At 52.5% G+C, this 17123-nt stretch overlaps 1 protein-coding gene and 1 non-coding gene across 2 annotated transcripts in view; one reads left to right on the forward strand and one right to left on the reverse strand.

Annotated features, from left to right (window-relative positions):
* Positions 1–11976, reverse strand: part of SDC3 (syndecan 3) — a 49457-nt gene extending 37481 nt beyond the window's left edge. Inside the window, exons 1-2 of the mRNA XM_075527718.1 lie at positions 11865–11976; positions 9919–10043 (exon numbers count right to left, since the gene is read on the reverse strand). Coding sequence (XP_075383833.1) covers positions 9919–10043; positions 11865–11976 — 237 coding nt within the window. The remainder of the gene's footprint in view (positions 1–9918; positions 10044–11864) is intronic.
* LOC142438217 (U6 spliceosomal RNA) lies at positions 265–367 on the forward strand. Its single transcript, XR_012782640.1, has one exon. It is a non-coding gene; the product is annotated as a U6 spliceosomal RNA (small nuclear RNA).
* Positions 11977–17123: the final 5147 nt, after the last annotated feature.

Here is a 17123-nt window from a genome sequence, read left to right on the forward strand (position 1 = left end):
ACCACCCCCAACCCCCGCCAGGGGGGTGAACAACAGAAACATGGGTGAAGGGATCCAGCAGTTGGTGTAAGATATGAAAATAATAATAATTTACAATTTATCAAGGGGTCACGAGGGAGGGAGGCGGGGAGGAACTGATACTCGGGGCTCAATAGAAAGTACATGTTTAGAAAATAATGATGACCACATATGTACAAATATGCTTGCTATAACGGATGTATGGACTGTTGTAAGAACTCCCAATGATCTTTTAATAAAACGTGCTCACTTTGGCAGTGCATATACTGAAGTTGGAACGATGCAGAGAAGATGGGCATGGCCCCTGCGCAAGGATGACACGCAGATTCGTGAAGCGTTCCATATTTTAAAAAAAGAAAATAATAAAAAAATTTAAGTGAACCAACATCCTCACAACTGGACCAACAGGTAACATAATGGTAAAGGGAGAAAAGATTGAAGTTGTCAAGGATTTCTCTTATTTGGAGCCACGGAAGCAGCAAATGAGAGCTCAAATGACACGTTGTATTGAGTAAGTCTGTGGCGCGAGACCTCTCTGGAGTACTGAGAAGCATGATGTCACTTTGAGAACTAAGATGCGCCTGACCCAAGCCATGGTATTTCCATCGCCTCAGATGCATGTGACAATCGGAGGTTGACTGAAGACGACTAGGGAAGACTACGAGGAGCATTTGGATTGTGGCGCTGATGGAGGATGTTGTCCTGGAAGACGTGCAACCAGAATGCTCCTTAGAGGCAAGGATGGCGAGACTGCCTTCTAAGCCTGGGACAGCTTGTCAGGAGACACCAGTCCCTGGAGAAGGACCTCATGCTTGGGGAAGTCGAGGGCGGTGAAAGGAAAGAAGGCGCCGATGAGATGGATGGACGCTGTGGCTGCAACCACGGCCTCAAGTCTGGGAGCAGTTGTGAGGACAGCTCAGGGCAGAGCAGGGTTTTGTCCATTGTGCACAGTGTCATAACGGGTCGGAACCCACTCCAGGGCACCTCCCAACAAGATGCTGTGTGCTTCACTGCCCCGTGGGGCTGTTGGGTAAGTGTTCAGCTTCGAATGCGAGTTGCAAGATTGATGGCTCAAATCCACCGGCCCTATCTAGTGAGACAGATGAGGCTATACTTCCTATGAAGATTTCCAGGCTCAGAAATCCTACCCAGAGTCACCCTGAGTCGATACTGACTGGATGGCAGTGGAGTAGGGGGCTTGGACCTGCCTCACTCACGGCTACGTCCCCGACACTAGAACAAGACCCTAGGAGGTGCTCAGTAGTTGAGTGAGTGACCGTGCTCTCATTCACCTGGGGGTGGGCAAACATGTATCAAGCCCTCATCCCATGCCAGCCCCCGCCCATGGGTCAGCTCACTCCATCCTCTGAGCAGTCCTGGCCGGTGGGTGCCAAGAGGGGAAACTGAGGTCTGCAGAAAGGCTGGAAATCACTGTCCTCAGCCATCACCCTCTCTGTCCTGCGTTCTGGCACCCAGAGCAGAGTCTGGCAGCAGAAAGTAAGAACTGAACTGAATGGAAACTGGCCGGGAAAAGGGACCAGAAGCCAGGAGGGGTGGGACAGATGAGAGAAGGGTACCTGGGAGACGGTGCGGCCAGGAGGAGTAGACCTGGGGGGATAGCCATGGTCTTTGTGGGGTGGGGACCCCCAAACCTGTCTTATAGGTAGGACCCATGGGGAGAGGTCCAGGGCCCAGCGGCCAGCTCAGCCGGAGGTCCAGGCAGATTTTGAGGGGGCTTCTCAGAGGGAGGGAATGTAAGGCTGGGCCTGCTGCCCTCGGGGCCCTCAGGCGGCCTCTGCACAGATGCTCCAGAGGAAGGTGTTTTCTGACTCAATATCCAGATGCTGAGGCCTCAGACTCGGGAAACCCCGGCTTCAAGCCTTTTGCAATCCAGGCCCTTGGGCTCCTGGGCAGGTGTGGGGAGGGGCTGTGGAGCGGAGGAATGGGTGGGGCAGTGCTAGTGGGGGCAGCATGGCTGCGGGCTGACAGGGTCAGGCTCTGATTCAGAAAATACCTGTGTACAGAATCCGCTTCTGCCCGTTGAGAGCTGGATGAGCTGGAAGGAAGACTCGACCTCTCTGGGCCTCAGTCCCCAGGTATAAAATGGTGACAACGAGCACTCTGGGTTGGCTCATTCATTCAGTAAACAGAAACCAAATGCCCACTGTGAGCCAGGGGCTGGGGACCCAGTCTGCCGGGGATGCCCCCTGCCTTGGCACTGAATACAACCGTGACAGTGCCTGTAAAGCAGCAGTTCTCAACCTGGGGGTCGCGACCCCTTTGGGGAACCAATGAGCCTTTCACAGGGGTAGCCCGATTCATAACAGTAGCAAAATGACTGTGATGAAGTAGCAATGAAAATAATGTTATGGTTGGGGGGGGGGGGTCACCACAACATGAGGACCTGTATGAAAGGGTCGTGGCATTAGGAAGGTTGAGAACCACTGCAAAGGAAGGGGCTGGGGGAGGGGGCAGAGGGTCTGTCACAAGCTCAAGGAACAGACCTGTTCTGAGAGGCCCCCAAAGGGTCCAGCTGGGCTGACAGGGCCAGGTGGGGTTTGAGGAAGAACCAGGTGTCTGCTCCCTGTAAGGACGACCGCTGAGCAATGGACCATGGATGTCTGGGTGGGAGCTGGGCTTCTCTGGAGGTCGTGAGGACTTGCCTGGGAAGGTATTCGGGTCCAGACAGCTAGCCGGCAGGCAGGCAGGCAGGGAGGGTGGTCTCCGGGCACAAGGAGGGTTCTGGGCCTGACCCATATTCTTGGCTTCCAGGAGCAGCTGCACCCCCTTCCCTGACGTCCCAGCGGGGAGGACTTGGAGCAGACAGACCTGGAGCGCCATCTGCTGCCCCTCTGGGGTACTAGTCCTGCCAGAGCTGGAGGAGGTTTGGATCCTGAGGATCTCATCCTGCTCCCCACCTACCTGTGCACGTAAGCCCCACCCACCCACTACCTGTGCGCATAACCACCACCAGCCCAACTACACGAGAGCCGACCCTCTGACTACCTGTGCATGCAAGTTCACCCTCTGTCAGCCACCTCTGCACTCTCCTGGTCAGTTCTCACCCCACCTGCATACCCCCCCCCCACACACACACACAGAGTACAGAGTTCTCCTTCAGTGTGGATGCTAGCACCCCTCTCTCACCCCAGACCAGCAGACCCCTATCTGACATGCCAGCCTTGGGCACCCCTCTGGCTTCTGGCTCTTCCTCTTCCATCTGCTTTGCAGGCACATCCTCCTCCTGCTCTGCTGTCTCCTCCGGGCTATTCCCAGCCAGACCCTCAGCACAGCCCTGCCCAGCTCACCAGGCTCCTCTCAGCAGCAACCTCCTGGCGTGCCACCCTTCTGCCTGTGGGCCTTTTCCAGCTGTCCCCACAGGCTGAAGTCCAATGCCCACCCTGGAGGAACAGCCCAGAAGCCCTCAGGCCCTGTGCCACTCTCCCTTGGGCCAGTCACTCCTTGGGGCATAGCTCCAGGCTGCCTTCTTCCCTTCCTCCAGGGTGAGCTGCCTTATCCCATCCTGATCCCCCCCATACACACACACACACCTGGGCACATAGTAGGGCTCTGTGTCCACATCAGTGACAGTCTCCACCCTTTGAACACACCCTCTCTCTATGGTACTAGTCCCTGAAATAGAGGAAAGAACTAGGAGGCAAAATACATTTATAGAGGTATAAATACAGGCACGTACATATGTAAACATATTTATAAATAACAATAGGGATATAGGTCTATGTACATATATTTATATGTTAATATTAGGGTAGCAGACAGACATTGGGCTTATTCCCAATCCTCCCTCAACGAAAGAACACTTTGTTCGAATGACCTGGCATTCTCTGATGCTCACCTTCCCAACACAATCGCTGAAGACAAAGCAGGTGCTTAAGCAAATGTGGTGAAGAAAGCTGATAGAGCCCATCTATCAAAAGATACAGCATCCGGGGTCTTAAAGGCTTGAAGATAAACAGGCAGCCATCTAGCTCAGAAACAACAAAGCCCACCTGGAGAAGCACACCAGCCTGTGTGATCACCAGGTGTTGACAATATCAAGTATCAAATGACCCAAAACAATCATATTAATGCAAATGAGCAGGGTCAGAGTGGAGACCTAAAGTCCATCTGTAGACAATAGGACATCCCTCGCAGAAGAGTCACAAGGAAGGGACGAGTCAAGCAGGGTGCAGCACGGCACTCACTGACGAACACAGCATTCATTCCTCTAGTTCTTTAATGCTTCCCCTCTCACTGTCATGACCCAGTTCGACCTTAGAAGCCGCTACACCAGAGCACGTGCACGGTACCGATAAGAGCTCTACTGTGACTGCAACATGCCAGCGTGGAGTAGGGAACCAGAGGAGAGGTCTGGGGGCCCGGCCCCAATCCCAACAATGAGGACATCTGCCCCTCCCCCAGAAGAATTTATTTCAGAGGACAGTACTGAATCTGTAGCTCTGGGAGAGGGACATGTCTGATCAGAGCACACGGGAGCAGATGAAGGGCGAAGAGGAGAGAGTGGAGCACATCCTGGTCCACCAGGCCTTGAGGACGATGTTCCTGCTCAGAGCAGCCAGTCCACAGAGAGGACCACATGGCCGGCCTCACTATGAGACACATCATCCCTCGTTGACCCATAGCCCTACAGGGGACAACACTGGAAAAACCGTGTGGGAATTGTCCCTGATCTGATCCCGCCACACCGAGGCAAAACACTAAGGGGTGCAACAGAACAGCAAGGGAATGGAGTGGCAAGGTCCCCAGGGAATGCTGAATGTGGACTTTGGGGCCAGCCAGGGTTTGGTGCCCCAACAGACTGGACTGGAAAACACTTCTAAAGGCCAAAAAACAGTCCTTGAACTAACTACAAGCTTTTCTTTTTTGTTGTGTTTTGTTTTGTTTTTTGTCATTGGTTTGTTGTGGTTGTTCTATTGTATATTGTTGCTCGGTTTGGCTCTGTCTTGTTTTTGTGCATGTTATTATTGCCGCAGGTCTGTCTAAATAAGATAGGCTGGATGAACAATCTGAAGGAGAAAACAATGGGACCCACAGTTCCGGGGGGACATGGGAGAGGGGGAGGTGGGGGGAAAGGTAATGGTGTTAACAAACCCAGGGACAAGGGAACAATAAGTGATCCGAATTGGTGGTGAGGAGGGTGTAGGAGGCCTGGTAGGGTATGATCAAGGGCAATGTAACCAAGAGGAATTACTGAAACCCAAATGAAGACAGCATAACAGTGGGACAAGAGGAAAGTCAAAGGAAATAGAGGAAAGAGCTAGGAGGAAAGGGGCATTTATAGAGGTCTAAATAAGGCATGTACATATGTAAATATATTTATATATGAGGATGGGAAAATAGTTCTATGTGCATATATTTATAGGTTTAGTATTAAGGTAGCAGATGGACATTGGGCCTCCACTCAAGTACTCCCTCAATGCAAGAATACTTTGTTCTATTAAATTGGCATTCTATGATGCTCACCTTCCCGATGCGATGGCTGAAGACAAAGTGGGTGAATAAGTAAATGTGCTGAAGGAAAGCTGATGGTGCCAGCTATCAAAAGATATAGCATCCGGGGTCTTAAAGGCTGGAAGGTAAACAAACAGCCATCTAGCTCAGAAGCCACAAAGCAGTCATCTAACTCAGAAGCCACATGGAAGAAGCATACCAGCCTGTGTGGTCACAAGGTATCTAAGGGATCAGGTATCAGGCATCATCAAAACAAAAAACCATATCATTGTGAATAATGGGGGGAGTGCGGAGTGGAGACCAAAAGCCCATCTGTAGGCCACTGGACATCCCCTCACAGAAGGGACTTGAGGAGGAGACGAACCAGTCAGGGTGCAGTGTAGCAATGATGAAACATACAACTTTCCTCTAGTTCCTAAATGCTTCCTCCCCCTCCCTCCCACTCCCCACTATCATGATTCCCAATTCTACCTTACAAATCTGGCTAGACCAGAGGATGTACACTGGTACAGATAGCAATTGGAAACACAGGGAATCCAGAGTGGATGATCCCTTCAGGATCAGTGGTGCGAGTGGTGATACCGGGAGGGTGGAGGGAGGATGGGGTGGAAAGGGGGAACTGATTACAAGGATCTACATGTGACCTCCTCCCTGGGGGATGGACAACAGAAAAGTGGGTGAAAGGAGACGTCTGACAGTGCCAGATATGACAAAATAATAATTTCTAAATTATCAAGGGTTCATGAGGGAGAGGGAGGGGGAACGGGGGAATTGAGGAGCTGATGCCAGGGGCTTAAGTGGAGAGCAAAGGTTTTGAGAATGATGAGTGCAATGAATGTACAAATGTGCTTACACAATTGATATATGTATGGATTGTGATAAAAGTTGTATATGCCCCTAATATTTTTTTTTAAAGAACTCTAGACACAGGGAATTCAGGACAGATGAACCCCTCAGGAACAGTAATGGGAGTAGCGATAAAATTAGTGCAGAGGGGAGGTGGGAGGAGAAAGGGGGCACTGATAGCAATGGCTGATATATAACACCCTTTCCCCAGGGGTATGAACAGAAACGTAGGTGAAGGGAGAAATCGGACAGTATGAGACATGAAAATAATAATTTATAATTTTTCAAGCTTTCACCAGGGTGGGAGAGTGAGGGAGGAGGGGGGCCGGAGGAAGTGATACCAAGTGTTCAAGTAGAAAAAAACTGTTGGGCAGGCTAGCACAGGGTTGGGGGAATGTCCGTTAACGCATGCCCAGAGAGCCAAGCACGGGAACAAAGGCGTGGCGCTGCACATGCTCAGAGGTTCAGGTTTCCCGCAGGTAGGCATGGGTGGCGCTGAACCTCAATTGGCCCACCTAGGCCAGGTGAATTCAATTCAGTCAATGGGGTCGATGAGGGGTCGTCCACCACGCCTCCCCATGGAATCCTTGAAAAGACAGGAGACCAGAGTCAAGACAGACTTTTTCTGCATGACGCCGAGCAGCTTGCGCCAGGCTGCATATTCGCGAGGAGTCCTATGGGTGCCGTGTAAACCTGAAACTTCTTCTCTCACAAAACTCACTTGGATCACGAACCAGGCTTCAGTGTGAATTCTTTCTCGCGCGGAGCCAAGGACCGAGGTATAGCTCTAGCTCCAGAGAGACCTAACAGAACTGTTTTGAAAATGATGATGGCAGCATATGTACAAATGTGGTTGATGTGTGGAACCTCCAATAAAATTATATATATATAAACCTCTTCCATCTATCTTGCCTCTTGGGCATGAAAGACACACTCTGTCTCCATTTTACAGATAACAAAACTGAGCTGCAGGACAGGAAAGCAACTGATCCAAGGTCACAAGGACAGGAGATGGTGGAGGTGGGGGCAGCAGGAGGGGCTAGGCTGTGAGCACAGGTTCACGGCCTGCTCTGTGTGCTGGGAAAGAAAACCAAAACAAACAATCTCACTGCCACCAAGTCAAGGCAGACGCATAGAGACCCGATAGGACAGGGCAGGGCAGGCCCACCCCGTGGGTTTCTGAGACTGTCACTCTTGAGGAGAGTAGAGAGCCTCCTCTTTCCCCCAGGGAGTGGCTGGTAGTTTCCAACTGATGAACTTTGGAATCAAAGCCCAACGCATAACCCACTAGGCCGCCAAGGCTCCAGGGGAGAGAAAGGAGATGCGTAGGAGTGATTGGGGGGTGGAGTGGGGGGACAGGGAGCTGTCCTAGAAACCATTCCACGACCACACCCACACTCCTCGGAATAAATTGCACATTTGGGATCTTTTTCCTGGAAGAAAAAAAAAAAGCAGCCCTAAAAGTAGATTTTCTTTCTCACCTCATCCTGAGGCAGGCCAGCTGGGTGTCAACCCCCCAAACACCAAAACAAGGTAGAGTAGTAGATGAGGGGGAGTGGACCCGAGCCAGGGGATGCAGAAAGAGACTGAGGAAGTGGGGGTCCTTCTGTCCCCAAGGCCCACAGCGCTGGGGACGGCCCCTCCCCTTCGGGGCACTGCTACCTGTGGTCAGGTGTGGGTTTCAAGATCCTGGGAGGTGGGCGATCGCTCAGACCCTCTGCCGGCATTTCTTGCGCAGTTGCTGTGTGCTGGGAGGATCCCTGGGTGGCACTGACAGGTGCTCCTCTCCAAACCAAGAGATGAGGGTTCAGATCCGCCCAGGGGCACCTCAGCAGGAAGTGAGGCCTGGGGATCTGCCTCAGGAAGGCCCTGGTCTGGAAGCCCCTCGGGGTCGGGCTCCAGAGGCAGATCCACCCTGTGGCATGTGCAGGGACAGACCTAGGCGCTGGCAGTTAAGGACAGCCGATGCTGCTCTTAGGTCTCGGCCACAGCCTGTGAACAATTGCTTCCCTTGGGGACAGGTCCCTGCTCTGCCTCTCATGCGCTCGGCCCGGCTCCTCCTCCTCCCTCTGTGAGAGCCAAACTGTGTCCCCGGCATCCATCCTGCAGGCTCCCTCTGGAAGCAGGTCCTGGACCGGTCAACTCCCTGGCTGGCGACCGGGGGACAGCTTCCTTCCCTGGAAGACAAAGGGGTTCCCAAGTCTGCACCCTGGATCAGACCCCAGGGGCCACTCTTTCGGTCGGTTTTTATTGCTGTGAAATAACAACCACACACACACACACCCTCAAAGCTCAAGCTCACTGCCGTCAAGTCCGTGCCGACTCAGAGCCAGCCCAGAGGTCCCGGCAGGACTGGCCCTGTGGGTTTCCGCTACTGTGTCTTCACAAAGGCAGAAAGCCTCCTCCCTGAAACTGACTGCTTGTGGGAAACAGAAAGATTTCTCTCAAGTTGTCTCCCCCAAATATATCCCAAACCTAGCTGCTTGCTACACATGGCAGATATCTATACACTTGGAGGTCAACAGAAGTAGGTCAGGGGTTATTCTCCCTAAGGGTTATCAGCCATCCAGAGCAAGCAGTCACCACTGTTTATCCCACACAAGTTGGGCCCACTCCCTTCTGATAAGCATAATAGTAAATTGTTTTCCTGAAGGAGAGCCCAGGGAGGTCAAGCCCACTCAAGGGCGGCCAAGGTTAGGCCACCATCATGAATCTAGGGTCCGCCCATCTTGTCACATGTATGCTCCTAGTTCCACCCCTTCTTATCATGTGTGCACCCCTAGCTCACCCCCTTCCTGTTACGCCTATGCCCATGTACACCCCCCTCCTATTGCTTGTATTCCTGTGACGTGTGGTTACCTGTAATCACGCCCCCTAAAGAGATAGAAAAGGCTTGGTTAGCAAAAAAATCTCACTGTGCTCAGACCTGGCTGGTGAGAGCATGGCCATCCTGGAGGTGAGCATGCTACTATGAAATATGTCTGACTTATTTATTTTACTTTCTCTCCTGTCTCATTCTCTATGACTTGATTATAATCTGCATGTTTCTCAACCCTACAATTGTGCTTACTGAACCTGTGATTAGTTTTGGGGGGGGGGCTGACCTTTCCCCCCACAACTGCTGACCTAGCAGATTGCAGCCCAGCGCATGACTGCCAAGTCCACGTTCCTCCCTGGTCTAGCTCCAGCCACCAGGGCTTCCCTCCGGCCCGGGCACGCCCACCCTGGTGACCAAAGCAGGTTCGATCTGCTTGTTTATTCGGGCATCTCTGCCCACTAGACCAGCTGGCACTTTCCCTGCATGCTCTGCCCCGGGGTCCTCATGCTGTGATGGGATAGCAATACGTTCATCTCCCTCCGGCTGCGGACTGTCCCTGGGACGCACCTGCCATGCCTTGTTGGCCCATTTCCTGCCTTCTTTTTGCCCGTTGTATGGCCATGAGGGTCGGGCCCGGGCTGCTGGCTTGGGCGCTGCTTCAAGGCTCCAGGAGTGGAAGTGCTGGGCCGAACCGCCGCTGTCAGAGGAGCTGCCAGCCTTGCTCTCCGCAGCAGCTGCATCGCTGACCTGCCCCCCAGCAGTACCCGGGACTCCCATGGCTCCACGTCCTCGCCGGCCAGGGTGATTGCGCCCAACGCGTGGGGTAGGCCGCCCACACTGAGCAAGTCATCTGAGAAGCCGCCAGCAGGAAGGTGACCGGGCACCGGGACTGGAGACAGGCAGATGTGCTAGTGGCATCACCTGGCTTGGCGACAGCAAAGAGGACTCGAAGCACTGGCTGATGAAGACCAAGATCTGCCGCCTTCCTAGGGATTCCACCTCAAGGTAAAGAAAACCCGAACTCCCTACACCTGAGCCGGTAGATGATAGCACGGCAAACTGAGAAAGGATAGACGCCGTCAGTCATCTTGCTGGGGCCCACGACCGATGCTCACGGAAGCGGCCTCAAGAGATGCAGAGGCGTGCTGCACTGGGTACATCTGCTGCACAAGGCCTCAGTGTTGTGGCCAGGGGCCATCGACCCGTAGCGACTCTACACACAATGGGGGGAAACACCGCCAGGTCCTGGGCTAGCCTCACAGTTGTTCCCATGCCTGAGCCCAGGTGGCAGCCACAGTGTCCGTCCACCCTGTGTGTGTGGGGTGGGGGGGGGGGGCTTCCTCTTTTCACTGCACCTTCCACTTTACCAAGCGTGATGTCCTTCTCCAGGGACTGGTCTCTCCTGACAACAAGACCAAAGTACATGAGATGAAGTCTCGCCATCCTTGCCTCTAAGGACCCCTCGGCCGTCCGGATTCTAAGGCAGATGGGCCGTCTTGTTAGCAGTCCCAGGGACCTCCCATCATCTTCTCCGGCGGCACCAGCGATCAGATGCATGGATTCTTCTTCAGTTCTCCTTCGTCCATGCCCAGCCTTCACATGCAGATGAGGCAACTGAAAATGCCCTGGCTGGAGTCAGGCTCGCCTTAGACCTCAACCCAACGTCCTTGCCTTACAATGCGCTAGAGAGGGCCTGTGCCGCACTTTCCCCAGTGAAGCACTGGCCCAGGCAAGACGAACTCCAGGACAGCTTTAACCTGTTCTCTATTTATTATGTCACCGAACAAATGGTCCAGTTGAGAGGCTTTGGGGCTTCTTTATTTTGAGTCTTCGACCATCCCGAAGGCTTCAGTCCTTGACCTTCACAGCAAGGACTTCAAGTCCTGCTCACTGTCAGCAAGCAGAGTTGTGTCGTCTGCATCACTCAAGCTTTGCTCCAAGCCTGATGCCCCATTCTTCTTCACAGCCTCCAGCTTCTCTGGGGATTGGCTCAGCACACAGATGGAATAAGTCTGGTGAGAGGATGCAGCCCTGACACACCTTGTTCCTGGCCGTTAGCCAGGCAGGACTCCCTTTCTCTATTTGCACAACTGCCTCTTGAGATTCGTGTACAAGTTCCACATGAGCACAATCAAATGTCCTGGAATCCCCGTTCTTCTCGAGGTGGTGCATCGTTCAGAGTACGGAAAAGCGAGGATGCTGTTCTGGGGACCACGAGCTGCCTGCCTCGAGCCATGGTATTTCCAAACGCCTCATCGGGATGGGAAGGTGGGACACTGAAGACGGAAGACCGAGGAGAAGTGAACGGGGTTCCGTGATGGTGCTGATGAAGATGGCGGACCGTGCCACGCTCTAGCAGGAAACCACGCGGACCTTTCTTAGAAACGCAACCAGAATGCTCTTCAGAAGCAAGGGTGGCGAGACTGACCGGGCCCTGAGAAAGGAGCTTGTGCTTGCGAAAGCAGAAAGTCGGTGCAAAAGAGAAAGCCCCTCAGCGAGACAGGTTGACAGGGTGGGTGCGACAATGGGCTCAAATGTCACAATTGTGTGAGTCCGGGGGATGGTGCGAGTCCGGGGGAATTGCCTCTGTCAGCCATAGGGTTGCTGTCAGTTGAAACTCACTTGATATCCCCTCCCTAACGACGACGACAACGACAAGGTTAATGAAAAGAGCCGAGGCGGTATGGAGGACTGGGCACTGGGCTGTTACCTGAACGGTCAGCGGTCGAGCCTCCACTCCTCGGGACGAAGATGAGGCTGGGGGCTCCATTGGCCGGCAGCGGGCGTGGTTCGGGTTTGGTTGAGCCAGTGACGCTGAGCATCTTCTCGTGCGTTTGGTGGCCGTTTCCATAACTCTGTCTGAAATGTCTACTCCGGTCCTCTGCAAGCTCCATTATTTTGAAGTCACACTGGCATGGGACAGCCGAGACCGGAGGTGGCTGGGTGGGGGCACGCCACCCTGGGACTGAGGACAGAGGCAAGGCTGCCAGGCCCGGGAGCAGGATGGCTATGGCCTCCGGGGTCTGCGGACTAGTCCAGTCCTGTCAAGAACATGCGTCCAGCCTGAGCGCAGAGTAGCCCAGGGGCATCTGTCCGAGCTCTGAGGGTGGGCAGCCAGGAGGGATGGGGTGAGTAGAGGCAGACACAGGCTCTCAAGGACCCTCACAGAGGGTATGGCGGGCTGACCTCAAAGGAGAGCAGGCCGGACTTGGGATAACCTTCATCTACGCCAGTTCTTATTGGTTGTGGGTTCTTGTGCACATGTGGGAGGTTGCTTTTCTGTTGTGGGGGATGTGTTGCCCTCAAACACAGCCCACATTCAGTACCTCACACAGCTTGTGTGGGTCAGAAATTCAGGAGTGGCTTCAATGGGTGGTTTGGGTTTGGGGTCCTTTGTGGACTGCAGTCATCAGAGGCTGGGGATGGGAGTGGGTGGGCACTGGCACCTCTGCTTCAGGAGCAGGAGAAGGGGACACTGGTCCATAGCATGTCCTCGCTCCTCTCCACAGGAACCTCCCTGGATACAGCAGAGGACTGTCCCCAGACAGTCCCCCAATGAGAGAGCGTGCCCTGGGCATCCCACAGCCTGTCTGTCAGCTCACCTTGGACCTCACACTCCACCATTTCCAGGTGACCCTGCTGGGTCCACAGTCCTCCGTGGGGGAAGGGCAACAGGAGGTGTGGGACCCACGTAAGACCACATTCATGCCTAACTGTCGCCAAATGTCCCAAATTTGGAGGAGACATTCAATAAACAGGAGGATAAACCTGGACCAGGCAGTGTTTCACTGGGTTACACAGACAGTTGCTGTGGATGCCAGTCCACTCAGGGGGCACCAACGTGGAGGGCAGACACTGAAGACAGTGGCAGGTCCTCCCGATAGCTTCAGGAGCACTGGTGGCCTGACGACCAAGCACTCAGCTGCTTCACAGAAGGACTGGTGGTCTGACCTCCCCCGGTGGCAGAAAACCATGGCAGTCTGCTTCTATACGGATTCCCAAACCCGCCGCCACCCCCTTGAACTTGGACCACACCAAGCCTGAATCTAGGAAAACCAGACATTATCAAGAATGGGATGGAATGCATGAAGTCATGCTTGAGCTAAAGTGGACTAGTGGTGACCCTTTGGCATCAGAAAGTCCTGTGGTTGACTGCGCCGGGAAGGACACCATCACATTCATCAATTAAAGGACGTTTCCAGGTCTGCCTTGCGGTACAGAGCTGTCTGTGGCTGGATACAAAGGAAATCCAGTCGATAGAACTATTATTCATTCACGAGAGAGCGGGGAGCAGAGAGGGAGGGGGGATAATGAGGAGCTGATGCCAGGGGCTTACATGGAGAGCAGGTGTTTTGAGAACGATGAGGGTAACGAATGTACAAATGTGCTTTATACAACTGATGTATATATGGATTGTGATAAAAGTTGTATGAGTACCCAATAAAATGATTTTTTAAAAGAACTATTATGCACACGTGTGCATCAACCTCTACAGCTAGTGGCACGGAAATTCTACCAGAGCTTTCCGTCTGAAATGGTCAGAAGCGCAGCCAAGGTGCATTGGTGACCGGAATGCAGATGTTGGAAACAAAGAGGATCGGGCACTCATTGGAAAAGGTGATCTTGGTGATAGAAACGAAGCTGGAGATCACGCGAGAGAATTCTGCAAGACCAACGACTTCTTCATAGCAAAGCAAACACATTCTTTCAAGAAAATACAAAGGTGACGATCCATGTGTTCTTCTGCAGACTGAATACACAAAACCCAAATGGACTACATCTGTGAGGAGAGACGACAAAGAAGCTCAATATCAGTAGATAAACCCAGGCCAGGGGACCCCTGTGGAACAGACACACCGTCGATGCCTGTGGGAAGCCGCAGCTCTCGCCGCCATTACAAGATGGCGCTGGGCAGTCAGGGCGGTGGCCCAGTTAAGTGGTAAACAACCACTTAGAGCATGCGCACTGCTTAGATGATGTAGTCATGACTCCACCCTGGAGTATGCTAATAAGGGTTCTGGCGAACGCACCAATCAATGCACAGCACGTCCCCATAGAGCGCATATAAACAGCAGTAGTTTGGGGCTTCGGGGTCTTTTTCCGCATCTATAAATCGAACCCGCATTAAACGCCTGTGGAAGAATCCTGTTGTGGCGCGTCCTTCTTGCTGGCGAGACTGAGCGCGCGACAAGTGGTGCCGAAACTCGGGAACGACCACCTCCGGCACGAGCGGAGACCCCCCTGTCATCAGGGAGGATTCAGAACCGCACGGCGTGGGAAGAAACGGTAAGTTCTGAGAGACATGAGCCTGAATGATTGTTAAGCCGCTTGCTGGTGCTTGAGTGTCGGCGTGTGAATACTTCCGCTTTCGGTTTTAACGGCGAACAGCCAGCCGCCTTTTCTTTATCGCGCATAAATCGGGTGTAGATAAATCTGTGCGCGCCCGTGTGTTAAGTCCTTGTATGCATAAGCAGGCAACATGGGGAACGCGGCAATAAAGACTATGGTTACGGCTCTCGATGCCCTATTGAGAAAGAGAGGATTAAAAATTTCAGAACAGACTTTGTGTAAATTTGTAAAAAACATAGATGAGATAGCACTATGGTTTGTTTCCACAGGCTCGCTAACATCCGCAAGCTGGAATAAGCTGGGGCGAGACATAGACCGAGCCGCTGAAGCCGGATGGCTGAAGCCGGGGATTAGACCCATTTGGAAGCTAGTGAAAGCATGCATTGAGGACAAAGAGTGTGAGCAGCCATTGCACCAAGGGCAGCAGGCTTTAGAAGATGTTCAGGAGAGCATGTCAGAAACAGAACGGGAGGAAGAACAAGGAGCTCGTAGGAAGCAGCACAAAGCTGTTAAAAATGAGGAGGCTGCGCAGTTAAAATTAAAAGAGGAAGTTGATCAACAGAAGAAGAGCCGTGCCCGCCATTCGGAGCCCTTGTACCCGTGGCGAGAACTAGAGCTTCTTGAGTTAGCAAAAAGGGGGAATAGAGACCGTGACGGTCACTACCCCTAGAATGGCTTTATCTCTAACCCTTTTCACCTAAATTTTTTAAATGAGAAAGGCCAATCAGCTGTAGACAGACACGGGCAATGGCCAAAGCCACCAAAGGAAATGGCCTGGTGGAAAAATGTCCTAGACAACAAATGGTATGGCCCGGACCCCATATTAATCAGGCCCAGGGGAGCAATTTGTGTTTTTCCACAGGAAGAAGAAAACCCCATCTGGGTGCCAGAGAGACTGGTGAGACTAATTAAGAAGGAGGATGAAGATCGTGGGAGCAGAAAGAATGAAGAGGACAGCGATCCATCCAGCGCTACTATTGACGCTAATGGACAATGGACCAAAGAGTTGAACCAGCTGCAAGAAGACCTCCTGAATCAAGTTGTCCGATTGAATGGAACACGCGTGGAACCCCTTACCCTTGAAAATTTTTCTTCTTGGCTTTCATCTGCATTTTCCTACTTTAAGGAGTGGGTGGGGGTGTTTACATTTGCTGCAATAATGTGCTGTGGAGGAGTGTTGTTGCTATGGTTGCTCTGCAAACTTAAAGCTCAGCAAAGGCGTGACAAGGTCATCATTGCGCAGGCGCTCTTAGCGATTGATTGAGCGCGGTGGTTCCCATGATCTTTGGCTTTCTTTGTTAAAAGAAAACTAACCCCCATAAGTTGTCAGCTCTCGCACCCCAAGGGGAAGACCCCATTGCACTGGGAAGAGTGACAGAAATTGGATCTTGGCCAGCCCTTGCACCATGCGGAGCTCTGCTCATTGCACGCATCAGGGTGACCAGATTTGGGTTCTTATATCCATCTTGATCTCCTGGGGCTGCTGGAGGCTCCGGGGTGGATCGATGGATTAGGCCTAAAATAAATAAGAAAGGAAGAGATGTGGGAAGCTGCAGCTCTCGCCGCCATTACAAGATGGCGCCGGGCAGTCAGGGCGGTGGCCCAGTTAAGTGGTAAACAACCACTTAGAGCATGCGCACTGCTTAGATGATGTAGTCATGACTCCACCCTGGAGTATGCTAATAAGGGTTCTGGCGAACGCACCAATCAATGCACAGCACGTCCCCATAGAGCGCATATAAGCAGCAGTAGTTTGGGGCTTCGGGGTCTTTTTCTGCATCTGCAAATCGAACCCGCATTAAACGCCTGTGGAAGAATCCTGTTGTGGCGCGTCCTTCTTGCTGGCGAGACTGAGCGCGCGACAGATGCCCATACGTAAGTTCAAGATCAAGCTGAAGACAATAAAAACAAGTCCACTCTAGCCAAAAGATGACTTTGAGTCCTTCCCATCTGAGTTTCAAGAACAGATTTGAAGCATTCGCCACTAATGACGGACGGAGGGACGGAAGGCCTGATGAGCAGCTGTGGAAGGCCACGAAGAGCATGATGGTCATTAAAAAGCGAGAGATGAACGAGAGGATCAAAGCGGATGTCAGAGAGAATCTGAAACTTGCTCTTCATCGGAGAGCAGCTAAGGCACTTGGAGGAAAGGACAAAGGGAAAGAGCGGAATAGAAAATTGCAACGCGAGAACACAAAGCATTATAATGAACTGTGCGAAGACTTAGACAAAAACGAAGAAGATGCTCAAGACGTCTGAAACTGAAAGAACTCACGAAAAAATATTAAGCCTCGAGATGCAATACTGACAGATTTTATGGGCAAAATATTGAATGATGCAGGAAGCACCCAAAGAAGGTGGAAGGAAAAAGGAAAAGAAAAAAATGAAGAAGATGGGAAGAATACAGTTACTGTGCCAAAAAGAACGAGTCGACAGTCACCAGGTCAGGAGGCAGCAGAAGAGCAAGAGCCAGCGGTGCCGAAGGAAGAAGCCCAAGCTGCACCGGAAGCATCAGCCAAAAGCAAGGCTCCAGGAATGGATGGAACATGAACCGAAACATTTCAGAAGCTGCCGAAGCACTGGAAGCAGTCGCTCATCTGTGCCAGGAGCTCTGGAAGAC

The sequence above is a fragment of the Tenrec ecaudatus genome, chromosome 1 (genome assembly GCF_050624435.1).
Source record: "Tenrec ecaudatus isolate mTenEca1 chromosome 1, mTenEca1.hap1, whole genome shotgun sequence".
In the NCBI taxonomy this organism is placed as follows: domain Eukaryota; kingdom Metazoa; phylum Chordata; class Mammalia; order Afrosoricida; family Tenrecidae; genus Tenrec; species Tenrec ecaudatus.